The following is a 13,256-nucleotide window of genomic DNA, read 5'->3' as shown; positions in this document are numbered from 1 at the left end:
TGAGCAAGACAGCTGTGACTTGGATTTAGGTCTGATTCCAAACCGAGGTTCGTAACTGCTTTGCTCTCCTGCTTTCCCATAAATTAATTTAGACAGAATGGCCATGTTTATATAATATTTAGGTTTTTTTTTTTTTTTTTTTTTTTTTTTAAGATTTTATTTATTTATTGAGGCAGGCAGAGAGAGAGGAGGAAGCAGGCTCCCTGCGGAGCAGAGAACCCGATGTGGGGCTCGATCCCAGGACCCTGGGATCACGACCTGAGCCGAAGGCAGAGGCTTAACCCATTGAGCCACCCAGGCGCCCCAATATTTAGGTTTTTTAATCCAGATACAGGGTGACCTGAGGCACCTCTATCAAAAGTGAATGTACTTACAAGGGAAACCCTCTGACTTCTGCCTTAGGTACCCAATGCCCAGCAGGGGAAGCCGAAACCTTTAGCACAGCTTTCAGTGCCCTTTCCCCAACCCTCTTGACTCTCCAACCAGTTCCTTGTTATTCTTGAAAAGGCTTTTGTTTCACTAGAGTAATTTTTTTTTTTTTTTTACCTTGCCAAGACATTTCTGTTCATTCAAACCCATCAGCCCTGACACCTCCTTCAGCAACCACCCTTTCAGCTGCACCTAGCTCCACAAGGGTGGTTGCTCAGTCACTATGTAAACACATACTCAGCCACACCTGCCCCCCAACAGGCTGGTCCTTCCTCACTCTCTCTTCGTGTGCCCCTGGTGACTACAGGTCTCTAGTTTCTCGGTACTCAGACTACTGTTCTTCACCTTTTCTTGGATAGGAATGTGATGGGAGGAGCCATGGCTCCTCTCCCTTACAAAAGGTGCACATTTGGACTTGGAATTCCATTTCAGGGCATGCACAGACCCTTGAAGTGGTGGACCACCACCTTAGGTTAAGAGCTTCTAATCCTGTCCTGTCCACTTTGGTGGGCACTTGCCATGGGGAGCTATTTACATTTAAGTGAAATAAATTAAAAATTCAATTCATCCATCACACTAGCCATGATTCAAGTGCTGACGAGCCACAGTGGCTAGTGGCTATCATGCTGGACAGTACAGACATGGACGTTTCCAGCACTGCAGAATGTTCGACTGTACGGTGCTGTTAATACAATCCCAGTAAGAGAACACAGTGCAGCCATTAAAAAGGAGAAGCAGATCTATCTCTATGCACTCACTATCAGTGAGCTACTAATATACACACACGCATATATTTTCATGTGTAAAAAAGGATACAAACATCTGACCTGAGCTACCACAGGTAATGGCAGGAAAGGGAGAATTTTCACTTTATTTTATACCTGAGGATTTTTAAATGTTTACTTTTTATAGTAACATTCAAAGCTTAAAGATTCGCTTTTTTTTTTTTTGAAGATTTTATTTATTCATTTGAGAGAGAGAGCATGAGCAGGGGAGATAGGCAGAGGGGAAAGCAGACTCTGGTGAGCAGGGAGCCCAAGGTGGGGCTTAATCCCAGGATCCTGGGATCACGACCTGAGCTGCAGGCAGATACTTAACCATCCGAGCCACCCAGGAGCCCCAAAGCTTAAAGATTCTTAACTATACAGAACAAACTAAGAGCTGATGGAAGGCGGTGGGTAGGGGATGGGCTAAATGGGTGATGGGTATTAAGGAGGACACCTGTGAGGATATATACACATTATGTAACACCGGATGATATTACAAGTGACGAATCACTAAATTCTATGCCTGAAACCAGTTTCTACCACGCATGTTAATTAACAAGAATTTATTTTATTTTAAGATTTTATTTATTTATTTGACAGACAGAGATCACAAGTAGGCAGAGAGGCAGGCAGAGAGAGAAGGGGAAGCAGGCTGAGAGCCCAATGTGGAGCTCGATCCCAGGACCGTGAGATCATGACCTGAGCCGGGGGCAGAGGCTTAACCCACTGAGCCACCCAGGCGCCCCAACTAGCAAGAATTTAAATAAAAATTTGAAACTAAAAACAAAAAAACAAAGCAAAAACAAAACACACAAAAAACCAACCTCTTAAGCTCATATACCTACAGCTTTACCTGCCTGAACTAAGAGCTTGGTTTTTCCTACTCCACCTATGCAGAACGCGGAGCGGAGACAACAGGAAGATCCCTATCCTTAAGCCACTCCAACTCCAAGGGTCAAGGTGTTGTCCCCACCCCGCCTGACAAGCACCCCCCCGAGTACTTACTTTTTCTGCAGTCCGGTTCCAGACAGTCACTGTGTGACCCATCTTTAGCAAGTTGGAGACGATGCCACTTCCCATGAGGCCAAGGCCCAAAAATCCTATCCTGGAAGAGAGAGATACGGACGGGCTCAGGGTGGGGCCCCACGCACCAGAAAGCTCACTCAGTGGCCCACAGCGCCTCCGCAGAGCCAGCAGCAGCGTGTGCACATTGGGCCTTTTCTCCTCATGCCATGGTTTCAGAGAGCCCCTCGGTTTTTAAATGGGTTTCTCTAAATCCTTGCCTGCCACAGAAAGAAGTGTGCCTCAGACGATTTAGGGCAAGTCTTCCAGCTTGTTCCCTTACTGCTCTGCTAGAGAACAGCGAGAAAGCAGGCATTTGCCTTCAAGTCTTGCAGCGGCTTCCTGGTCAGCCGCCCTGAACGCCAGGCTTTCGGATGTCATTTTAAAGCACATCAGGATCTGTGACAAGGAACTGAAGCAACGCGATCAGAGCCAGCCAACTTCTCAACTGCAGGGATCGGGATCATAGTCTTCACCTCCCTCCCCAGCTCGACACCGGACACTACCTTTGTGTTGTTCCTGCTGTTAGCAGAGGCGGCCACTGACCCTTTTCGAAGCCTGGAGCTAATCTTCTCCAGAATGTGCATTCTCCCTATGCCTGCCTTCTCCAGAACCTGTCTGGCACTGCTCTGTGCTGGCCTGTCCGCGGCTCCCCACCCTCTAACTGCAGCCCATGCTCGTCCTGGGGGACTGAGTGCAGGTGGACGGCAAGTTCTGCTTACCTTCGCTTCCTGCGGCCTGCTTCCTCCCGCAACGCTGAGAACTTAGGGGCTGTTAGCTACCACTGAGATTTCTACGTGCTCTTACAGATTTTACGTTGCCCAGCGGTCTTTTTCTCGTTCCTGCGCTTCACTCCTTGCATGGGATAGAGCTAACCAATGCCTCTTCCTTCATTTCTTATTACGTGGTGCTCTGGTTTCAGTTGGGTTTCTCTCAGCTCCAGACCCTCTCTGCAGCCTGTCCGCCTTCACCTGAGTTACCCTTTTAGTATTCTCGGTCTCCGGGGCTCACGTTCGCCGCTACCCCTGCAAACTGGCTCTTGTACTGAAACGGTCTCTCCGCATTCCCGGTGGACAGGCTCTCTGTCCTAGCCTGACTCCAAGGATGAAGAGAGCCCACCACCTTCCTCACCACATGGCACCCTTGCACACCCTGCAGCCAAAGCTCAAACCCAAGAGATCTTCTGTCACTCACATTTGTCTGGGTAGTGGAAGCTTGCCCTATGACGCGACATCACGGCAGACTAATTCTCTTTGCCTGGCGTTCCAGGACGCCTAGTACCCCACACAGTTGCTTTGCTTTTTTAGTAAGCTTCACATTCACATCAAAAAATAGTTTGACTAACGGGGCAACAAAGGTCTTAGGTGAAAGCGCTGGACTCTGGCCTCAGCCTCACTCTTGTCTTTTTTTTTTTTTTTTTAAGTCATTACAGTCCTTCTTAAATCATTAAGTGACACCCATCTCCCCTTTCATTAGCACAGAACATGCCTTTGCTTTTTCCATTCTCCCCAGGACCGTTCACCCAAAATAACCAGTAGAATCAGGGATTTCATCAGCACAAAAAATTAAGAATAAAGTAAAAGGCGTACTGTTTTCACTCTGAGAAAGAACTGTACAGGAGATATGCATGGAGAATTCAGACCTGGCACTCAGGAGAGCGCCCCATCTTAGCACTTTTAGACACACGACGGCAAATACCGCCAGAGGAAAGGCAGGGACGTGCGGGTGCAAGCTAAGGCAGGGTATGCGGACCACAGTCCAGGCTCACCCCAGAGCGCTGCTGGCAGGTATGCGGGAAGGACCCAGTGGCAATAGCAGGGAGAGCTGGGGAAGGCGGGATGATGGTGATTCACCTCTCACCAGCCACCTGCCCCCACCACAGCCAGTTTCAGGGTTTTCATCACTGTTCTACTAAGCCAGTGGTTCTCAAAATGTGGTCTTTTGACTGGCAGCAGCAGCACACCCTGGAAGGTGTCCAAGATACAAACTCTCCGCATCTACCCTAGAACTACTGACTGAGAAACCCTGGGGGCGGGGTGGGGGGTGGGGCCAAGTAGTTGATGCTTGACACGCGGCCTTCCAGCTGATTCTGAGTTCGGGGAAAGTCTAAGAACCACCAAACTGAGTGTTCCTCCAGCTCCAAGACTCACCAGCGTGCTATGAAGGCAATCCCACCACGTACTTAGAGGACCTTGGTCTCCTGCAGGTCAAATTACTCCCAGGCAACTCATTAAAAATTACGCCTTTCCTTCTCTCTTTCCATTCAATCCCAGCAATGGCTGGGATACAACCCTTAAGGAAGCCCCTTGGGGTCATCCCCTATTCCCTAACAGAACTAGAACCACAAGAAGCCTTTTCGTCAAAGGTCCTACTTTTTGTCTGTGGGTGTGATGCTGCCATTCACGGCCGTGCTGTCTGCTGCCTGGATGGAGGTGGACCCAGTTTCCTAGGGAAAGGAAGCACAACTCATCAGGTCAGTCTGCCCACGGCAAAGGCCCCAGTGGAAGAGAAAAATAGGGAGGTGTGGAACCTACGTACCTCTTCACATATTTTCAACTTCTTTGTGATTGCCTGGTAACAGACAGCTGGCTAATAAAGGAGGAAAAAAGACCCATGTATTAAACTGAACGCTTAACTGGTCTTTATTATAATTTCCCTAAGAGGTTAGGCCTAAAGCGTGGTGTTAACACTGTAAACCTGTTTGCTGTTCAACTTTACTGAACTCCAAAGGACACATCAGAAATGGAATACACACTATCTCACTCAAATATCTAGGCAACTCTGCAAGTTTCTTTTGCCGATGATGACATTAAGGATCAGAAAGTCATACACTCAGAATTACAAAGGTAGTCAGTACAACTGGGATCGCAACCCAGATCTGTCCAACTCCAAAGCCATAGCCTATCGGGTCCTATATCAAGGTTCAGCCTAACTCACGGCCTTGCCGATACTTTGAGAAGCCTTCCCTCCACAAGCTGACGGTTCAGAGAGACTGCTCGCACAGCAAGCCTGAGACTGCACCCACCAAGCCTGAGACTGCACCCACCAAACAGCACGGGCTACCTCATGAGTGCTGAAGCTCGCAAGGTCTGGCTTCTGCCCTAGACTCCGAAGGCAACCACAAATGTCTCAACCACACAGCTGCCGAGTCTTTTTTTTTTTTCTTTTTCTTTTCTTTTATTTTTTTAAGACTTTATTTTTTTGACAGAGAGACACAGCGAGAGAGGGAACACAAGCAGGGGGAGTGCGAGAGGGAGAAGCAGGCTCCCCGAGGAGCAAGGAGCCCGATGTAGGACTCTATCCCAGGACCCTGGGATCATGACCCGAGCCAAAGGCAGATGCACCCACAGCTGCTGAGTCTTAAATGCTTCTTTTGGGGGGTTTATTTTCAAACATAATAACACCTGATTCACAAGTGGGCCTCCATTTGACTTTGTTTTGCTGCTCCGCGCAGCGGTAGAAGCAGAGCCTCACTTTACAGACCAGTGGGGTGAGGTCCATGGAGCCACCTTCTCCCCTCAGGCCAGCCCCTGACCAAGGATCAAGAATGTCAAAGACCAACTCACCTTCTCAGTTTGGCTGAGCAGGAAATGATGGAAATGAGGGTCTGCATCTTTCACAGGCTGAAACCAGAAAATGATTGAATAAAACAACTTAACTTCCATCAGAGGTCACCTTGCCTGCTGCCTGGTAACTGACTCTCCTCTGGCTCAAACACCCCTGGCAGCCAGTCTCGACTCTGCCTGGAAGCGCCTTCCCTTGTTGGTCTGAGCCTTTTATGACTGATCCCTGCTCCACCTACAGGGAAACTGGCTACAAGTGGAAGAGAAGACATAATTCTGTCAGGTTGGCCTAAAAATTATTCCAGTAACAGTGTAGGAAAATAGTTCAGAGGAATACTGGTACTTTTTTTTTTTTAAAGATTTTATTCATTTATTTGAGTGAGAGAGAGCATGAGAGGGAGAAGGTCAGAGGGAGCAGACTCCCCATGGAGCTGGGAGCCTGATGTGGGACTCAATCCTGGGACTCCAGATCATGACCTGAGCGGAAGGCAGTTGCTTAACCAACTGAGCCACCCAGGGGCCCCGAATATTGGTGTTTTTAAAATGTAGCATTTACCAGTCCTGGGTAATCGAGCAGGGGAGGCCAAATCAATTCTCATGACTCCTGATCTAAGGGTTTTACCTACTGTGTCTGGTGTCAGACCCTGGAGTGTCTTGTCTCATGGAGGACTGATATAAACAGAAATGGAGGACAATGAGGGCTTTCATAATTAGGCTCTACAGGGGACTGGGGCATCCACTACAAGGGGCTACTGAACAGCAGAAGTTGTATATGTGAACAGTGAAAGGTGTGTGTATAAAGCATTAAGGAAAAAATGTGTGGGCCAATCCCACATTTGTGAAAACCAACCCTATTCCCAACAGTAGAAACCCCATGTGGGTATATAATTCTATAAATGATGGGTGAGTGGGGCGTCTACCAAAAGGTCTAGAAGAAGTTACATCGAACTCGAAACTGAGCACCTCTGAGGGTGGAGACGTGCACTTTTCCCCCTCATACACCTCAGTACTATTCTGCAATTTTAAAAATGGGGAAAGGAAAAGCGCCTCACACAGGCCAGGAAACCAGCTTGGAGGCTGGGCTTATCCTGGCCTGCGGGAGAGCTTGTTACCTCGCTCACAGTCGGCTGCCATTTAAACGCGGCCATCGGTCCAGCCATCACCCCCTTCACGGTACTAGACTCAGGGATGGTGAGATCCTACAGAGGGAAAGGCAGATGGTCAAGACACTGAGGCCACCTCAGTAGCAGATGTCTTCCTGAGCCAAATCGGGGAGCACCTCTTCACTGCTCCGCTTCCTTCAGTCACATTCCACATTAAAGGAACCCCAACTCCAGTCTCAGTCCCCAGGCATGGTTCTGACTGTCCATCAGGGGGAAACCAGGCAAGTTTTCATTAACAGGGAACAAGGGTTTCTTCTCTGTTCTTGAAATAACAAATTGTCTTCTTGTGCCCAAGTTTCACAAGGACAGGTGTCTCTGGAAAGCCCAACTGTGGTGTGCAGTGTTGTCAGCAAATCACAGCGAAGTGTCCTTACGGCCAATAACGAACATGAAGAAAACAGTACTCTCTTCAGAGAAGACCTCAAAAAACACTAAGAAAGCCACATGGTGCCAATGAGGAAATGTGCCCAGCGTTTTAGCTACTAAGTGACAAAGCTAGAGACAACCCAGAGCAGCTGGGAGCCAAGAGCCCCACTTGCTCTCCAGGCTGATGCCAGAGCAGGACCCAGCAGAACGGGGTGCACCTCCTCACCAAGGGCCTGGCCCATACCCATCCTGGACAGCGAGCTGCTTCAGCCTTACACCTGCTGTGCTCTTGTCCCCTCCACGAAGTTTACCTCACACTCCCTTCCCGCAAGTGCGATCTTCCGGCCACAGTGTCCCTCCTGACATTTCTACTTGGATATCTCATGGGAATCTTGACATGCCCCACTCTGAACCCTGGATTCCCCTGCCCAAATGGCCTCCTCCATAGTCTTCGCAGTCTTAGAAAAGCAGCTGCATTCTACCAGGCTGAGATCCTTGCGGTTCATCTTGATTCCACGCTCCTCTGATCTGCTGGCAATGATTATGGTTTTACGACTGCTGATCTGGGAACCCCTTTTGCCACCCCACCGCTAACATTCAAGCTAGGCTGCTATCACCTGTCACTTGGGCTGTAGCAAAAGGGGTCCCCCCGCTTCTGTTCTGGAACGCTGCAATCTAGACTGTACACAGCAGCTACAACTTCTCTGCCTACAACTGGCTTCCTGTCTCATAGGCTAAAGGCTAGAATCATCATGGCCTATGGGGCACTACAAGTTCTACAACCCTCACTCCATCCTACTCTCCGAATTCATGTCCTATTATATTTTCTTCCCCCTAATCACTCTCCAACTCACTAGCACCCCCTTGGCCCTCCAGCCATTCCCCAAACACACCAGGCATATGCCTGCCTCAGTGCCTTCTGGGAACGCTCTACTGGGAACGCTCTTCCAACAGTTATCGACTTGGCTCACGTGCTCACTTGAGGTCTCCACGGAAATGTCACCTTATCGGGGTGCTTTCCCTGACCCCTCTGTATCTTCCCCCATTCCAACATGATACTGATGTTATTATCAATGAGTTTTATGAAAGCAAGACCTTTGCCAATTTTGTTCACTCTATACCCCACAGTGGGAGCCATGCCTGGCACTGACGAGATGTTTCGTTATTTACTGAAGAAGTGAACACAGGAGGGACCTTGTCAAAGTATCATGCGGCTGAACCACTAGACATCTGGCTTCTGGTGGAGCGGCTCCATCCACAGGTGCTGAATAAAGATCTCTGGGGGAAAAGGGGGCCTAAGGCAGTACTGCCCCAAAGAACGTCCTGCCACGACGGACATATTCGGTATCTGTCCCCTGTGGCTAGGGGCAGCACAGCTCTAGTGACCTGCTTCAGGTCTCAGGACAGAAGAAGAGTGGCGTGGAGAGCACTGGCTTTCCATCTGGCAGCAGCAGCAGGCCTCAGCTCCCAAACCATCAGCCTCTGCAGCACTCCGGGACCTGGGGAGAGCCAGAGCCCCGGCGGCTGCAGGCTGCCAGGGTGTGGTGCGCCGACTAGAGCTGCAGTTCTCCTTTCCAGCCCAGGACTTGGAGACGAGAGCCCCTGAGAGAGGATGAAAGCACACCTCTCACACTGGAGTCGAGGCACGAACCCAGCCTTTCCCTGTTTGCAGAGAACTGACACCTCTCCGTCAAAAGGTCAGCCTTCCCCACTGATCCTCAGGGGACAGGGGATTATGGCTCCGAATGGCAATCATCTGGGGCTTTGCCCAGGTATCAGCCTAGGCTATTGCTGTTTCAGAGAGAAGCCTGACAGCCAATTGACAATTACCGTAGCAACACACACTCTTTTTAGAGCACAGGGATCAGAAGATGCACCAAAATTCCAAGCCCAGATTCCCTACATCTCTGAAGGTGCTTAATTAAAACCAACCGTCTGAACCGAAATGGCGGTGCCTGCCCTGCACCACTAGCCACGCTCCTTCCTCTCCAGCTGACAAATCCTTCACCAGAGGCCAGGCCAAGCAAGCAGACTGCACAAAGGGCTGTGCTGAGGGTAAATAGCAAGTAGATGTCTCGGCTGAGGACCTCACTCCAAGAACAGCAGCAGAAATGTTACTACCCCCTAATTAATAATTCAGACTCAAGGGCAAACTGCTTTTCTCTGGGAGCCCGTGAGAAGAGTCCCTGCAGAAAGCCCGGTGGTGGCCTCGGGTTACACGAAAACCACTACGCTCTCGCTGCACAACGGGCTACTGCCAGACACTGACACATGTAAAGCCATTCATCAGATGCGTAGATCACGGCTCACTGTTCTTGGTGCTTTGCTCGTTACTTGTTTAATTATCACAACAAACAAGAGAGACAGGTATCACTACTATTCCCAATGATCAGATGAGGAAATGAAACCAAGGCGAAGGTAGCTGGCCAAGGTCACACAGTTGCACAAAGTTATGGAGTCACAGTTCAGACTCAGACCTCCTCCTCACCTCTCCTGGACACCTCCCTTTTTCCAAAAAGATGTTGTTTCTCTGCGGGGCCAGCACGGAGTTGGTGAGATCCACGGCTTCAGAAGGCAGAAAATAGGAATTTGGAGAACAGTATAAAACCTGACAGCTCAGATGCCTCTGGATCCCCAGGAAATCAGTTCAACTGGACCAAATCTGATCACACCCCCTGAGGAGTTCTTTCTGCACCACGGCTAGCCGTTTTCTCCATCTTCTCCATCTCTGGCTGGCAGTTCTCTGTGCTCAGTGTCAGCCAGGGCTGTCCCGACCGCTAGTCACTCTGTCTACTCTCAGTCTCGGGTCATCTGACAGTGAGAAGGATCTTCTCTAACACAGTGGTCACTCAGTGGCAGCCCACAGGCTCAATCGGGCCCAGAGATGTTCCTTGGACCTAAAAGTACTTTAAAATTTTGAATTAGCATGTAACATTTAAAACTGGAGTGTTTCACATAAAACTCTGTATTTTCAGCTTTTCTTGAGGAAAAACCAGACAACCTGGCACAAGTTGGCTGGAACCCCATGGACAGAGCATGATCTCCCCAGAGCGCCAGCTGCTGTCACCCCTAACGCTCTCAGCGTGGAGGCAGGTCAGGGCTATGGACCCTCAGCAGGCCTCTCCGCTTGCTGCAGCAACCTGTCTGGTCTCACTGGTGTCTGAATTTGCAGGCCATGATCTGATGCGGTCTAGTGTTTCATCACGGCCTTATCACCCAACTGTTTCTGCCAGCCATCTGGCTCCCGTCCCCTTGATTGTGCTCTAACAATCCTTCCCTGTGTTTTGACAGCCTATCCCCTTCATCTCAAATTCTCTCCGATTGGCTTTTAATACTTGGCCCATATCTTTTCAGGAAGGTGAAAGGTATGTTACTTCCACTTTATTTCACTGTGATGGCTCTTCCAAACCCTTCCAACTCTGATCTATGGGTGTTTTCCCTGCAAAGCAGACTCCTGCCTTTGACCGCTCCTTCCTTACTTTCTTTAAAGTAGAGGGCCACTGGGCCTCAGATATACTTTGTTTGTGTTCTCCAACATACTTTCTACCTATCTGCCTCCCACATCTACATTCCATCCTGACATTAGTTCAAGTCTCCGTAATGGTCTGGCATTAAGCATTGGCATCACCTCAAATTCATCACAGTCAAAATAGTACCAGTCCTTCTGCTCCGTATGCCAACTCTACTCGACTCTTGCTCTTAAGAACGATGTTACCATTTCCCAAACAAAAACCTGAAATCATCTCCCTCCCCCTTTCCTCTGGAACCAGTTGCTAAATCTTACGAGCCCTTCCTCTGAAGTGCCTCTCAGGCAGTTCCTTTTAGTATATGCTATCAGGACAGCTCCTTATATAAGCGTAAACCTAGGTTTAGCTTTCTGACTGGCTTTAGCCTGTCTTCTCTGCCCTCCACCAATGCTAACACAGCTTCGAGCACACCACCACCCTGCCGCCCAGCTTCAACGCTCGTGGCCCCCTATTGACTCTGTGACCGTAAATACGGCTTTAGTAGTAGACCTTGAGGCCCTCTACAACCCAGTGACTACTCACTTTTAGCTCTCTGCTCTCCACCTTGTCCTCTACCTATAATGAGAACATCCACACTAACATCAAGCCCCACGTAGGCTGGGCACAGACCTCTGTCTCTGGAATGCTTTTCCCCTCTTTCTTCTTAAGCCCCTTCCAGTGCCAGCCCTCACATGCTGGCTCAAGTGGACTATTCTCCGGTCATGACCATCTAGCTGAATGCAAGATCCTTTACAGCCTTGTGTTCCTATTTCACGCCTGTGCACCCAGGCTGCGTCCCTCCCCTGGTCTGCAGGATTCTTTAGGGCAGCGCTTAGCACAGGTTTCTAGGTCCACTCAGTGAGCTGAGGCACACTGTAGGGCTCAGCTCTTTCATATACAAAAGGAAGTCGCTAATCCCAGAAGCTACAGAGGTAAAACAAACCTTCTCATCCTTTGGGGGCCGACCCCGTTTCCGGGGACTCTGCTCTTGGGCTCTTTTCAGAGGGGACTTGGAGCCTCTCTCTGATGAGCCTGAAGACACCCTCTTCTTTCCTTCTCCCATGTTCTTCTTCACCTTCCCTTCAGACAGGCTAAGCTTCCGCTTCTCATCACCTGAGTTTGGCCTACTTCTCTCCTCACTGGAATTACGCCGATTCTTGTCATCAGCAGAATTGTGGGACGACGTCTGAAAGTTTAATAATAACAATGATAGCCACCACAGCAGCCACTGCTGCCATCACCGCCATTTACACAAGCCACACCCTAGGAGAAGCATTTTACATGTGCTATCCACACAACAACCCTACGAAATAGGTTCTGCTATCACTCCCACTGATGTCTGGGGAAGCAGATAAAGTCAAATCACTTGCCTATAGTTCCAAAGCTAAGAAGTGGGATTTACACCCAGGCAGTGGATATACACAAGAAGCTATACTCCTAATCTCTAGGATGTAAAAGGGAGAAATGCCTGTGTGGTACTCAAAAGCTGAGATACTTCTCCTGAGTCCAAGAGACTTTCCTAAGAACAGCAATCCGTTTCAGAAAGTTTGCTGCATTCATGGAGTTTCAAGCTGATAGGCAAAATGCGGATACCCTAGATTTGAAGTAGTATTCTTTCCATTGGCATTTCGTAAGAATAGGGTTTGGGTTTGGGCCGTATTTAATCTGCTAGTTACTACACCAAAATAACCAGTCAGATGTTAGAATAAAGCAAGGATCAGTCTCTCACCTGGTCTTTCCCTTTGGCTCTCCGGAGGAACTCTTCGACAGCATCCACCGCCTGCTGGAATCGTTTCCCCTTGTTAATCTTTATCATTTCCTCCTTGTGTGCATGGTATGGCTTTAGCTGTTCCACTTTGATCCAGGCACTAGCAGAAAACATACACACAAAGGGTATGATCCACACTGCCCAGGCCCGAAATTAAACACCTCATCACAACAGAATGCAAATATTATGCTTGGTTTCACTGGACTTCGAAACATGCCTGCTGTGTTTTCAAAACATGTTACCAACCACCCCAAACTCTTGGGGTGTTTTCCTGAAACAAGTCAAGCACAACCACCACCACCACCACCACCACCAATACCAGAACACCCTTCACAAGCTGCACACTCTTTCTGTCCACTCTCGTTCACCAGCCTTCCACACTAAACCACACACCACTTGCCACTTGTGCAGGGCAGAGGAAGCCTGGAGATGTTCTTCCACTCTCATCACAGGAGCCCCTCATGGACCCAGGGCAGCAGGAAGCATTATCGACCACAGCAACATCACTGCCCAGTCAACGCCCAAACCCGAATGACAACCTGTCAATCAACTGGGAATCAGGGATGCTCCCATGGCTCAAGAAATGCAGCATCTGAAATCTGCTGCTCATACAGATATTTGTTCTTAAATGA

General features: G+C 49.1%; 1 protein-coding gene across 4 annotated transcripts in view; it reads right to left on the bottom strand.

The window, feature by feature from the left end:
• GLYR1 (glyoxylate reductase 1 homolog) overlaps positions 1 to 13,256 on the bottom strand; it is a 34,159-nt gene that overhangs the window by 10,663 nt on the left and 10,240 nt on the right. For 2 of the 4 annotated variants that reach the window (XM_080830363.1, XM_080830364.1), the window contains exons 4-10: positions 12,586 to 12,724; positions 11,800 to 12,042; positions 6,934 to 7,020; positions 5,825 to 5,881; positions 4,797 to 4,847; positions 4,631 to 4,704; positions 2,202 to 2,301 (exon numbers count right to left, since the gene is read on the bottom strand). In XM_080830363.1, the coding sequence (XP_080686489.1) occupies positions 2,202 to 2,301; positions 4,631 to 4,704; positions 4,797 to 4,847; positions 5,825 to 5,881; positions 6,934 to 7,020; positions 11,800 to 12,042; positions 12,586 to 12,724 (751 nt within the window). The remainder of the gene's footprint in view (positions 1 to 2,201; positions 2,302 to 4,630; positions 4,705 to 4,796; positions 4,848 to 5,824; positions 5,882 to 6,933; positions 7,021 to 11,799; positions 12,043 to 12,585; positions 12,725 to 13,256) is intronic. The other 2 variants (XM_080830365.1, XM_080830366.1) reach the window with 1 other exon arrangement.

The sequence above is a fragment of the Martes martes genome, assembly GCF_963455335.1.
Source record: "Martes martes genome assembly, chromosome: 18".
In the NCBI taxonomy this organism is placed as follows: Eukaryota; Metazoa; Chordata; class Mammalia; order Carnivora; family Mustelidae; genus Martes; species Martes martes.
This window is presented reverse-complemented; position numbering and strand designations above follow the sequence as displayed.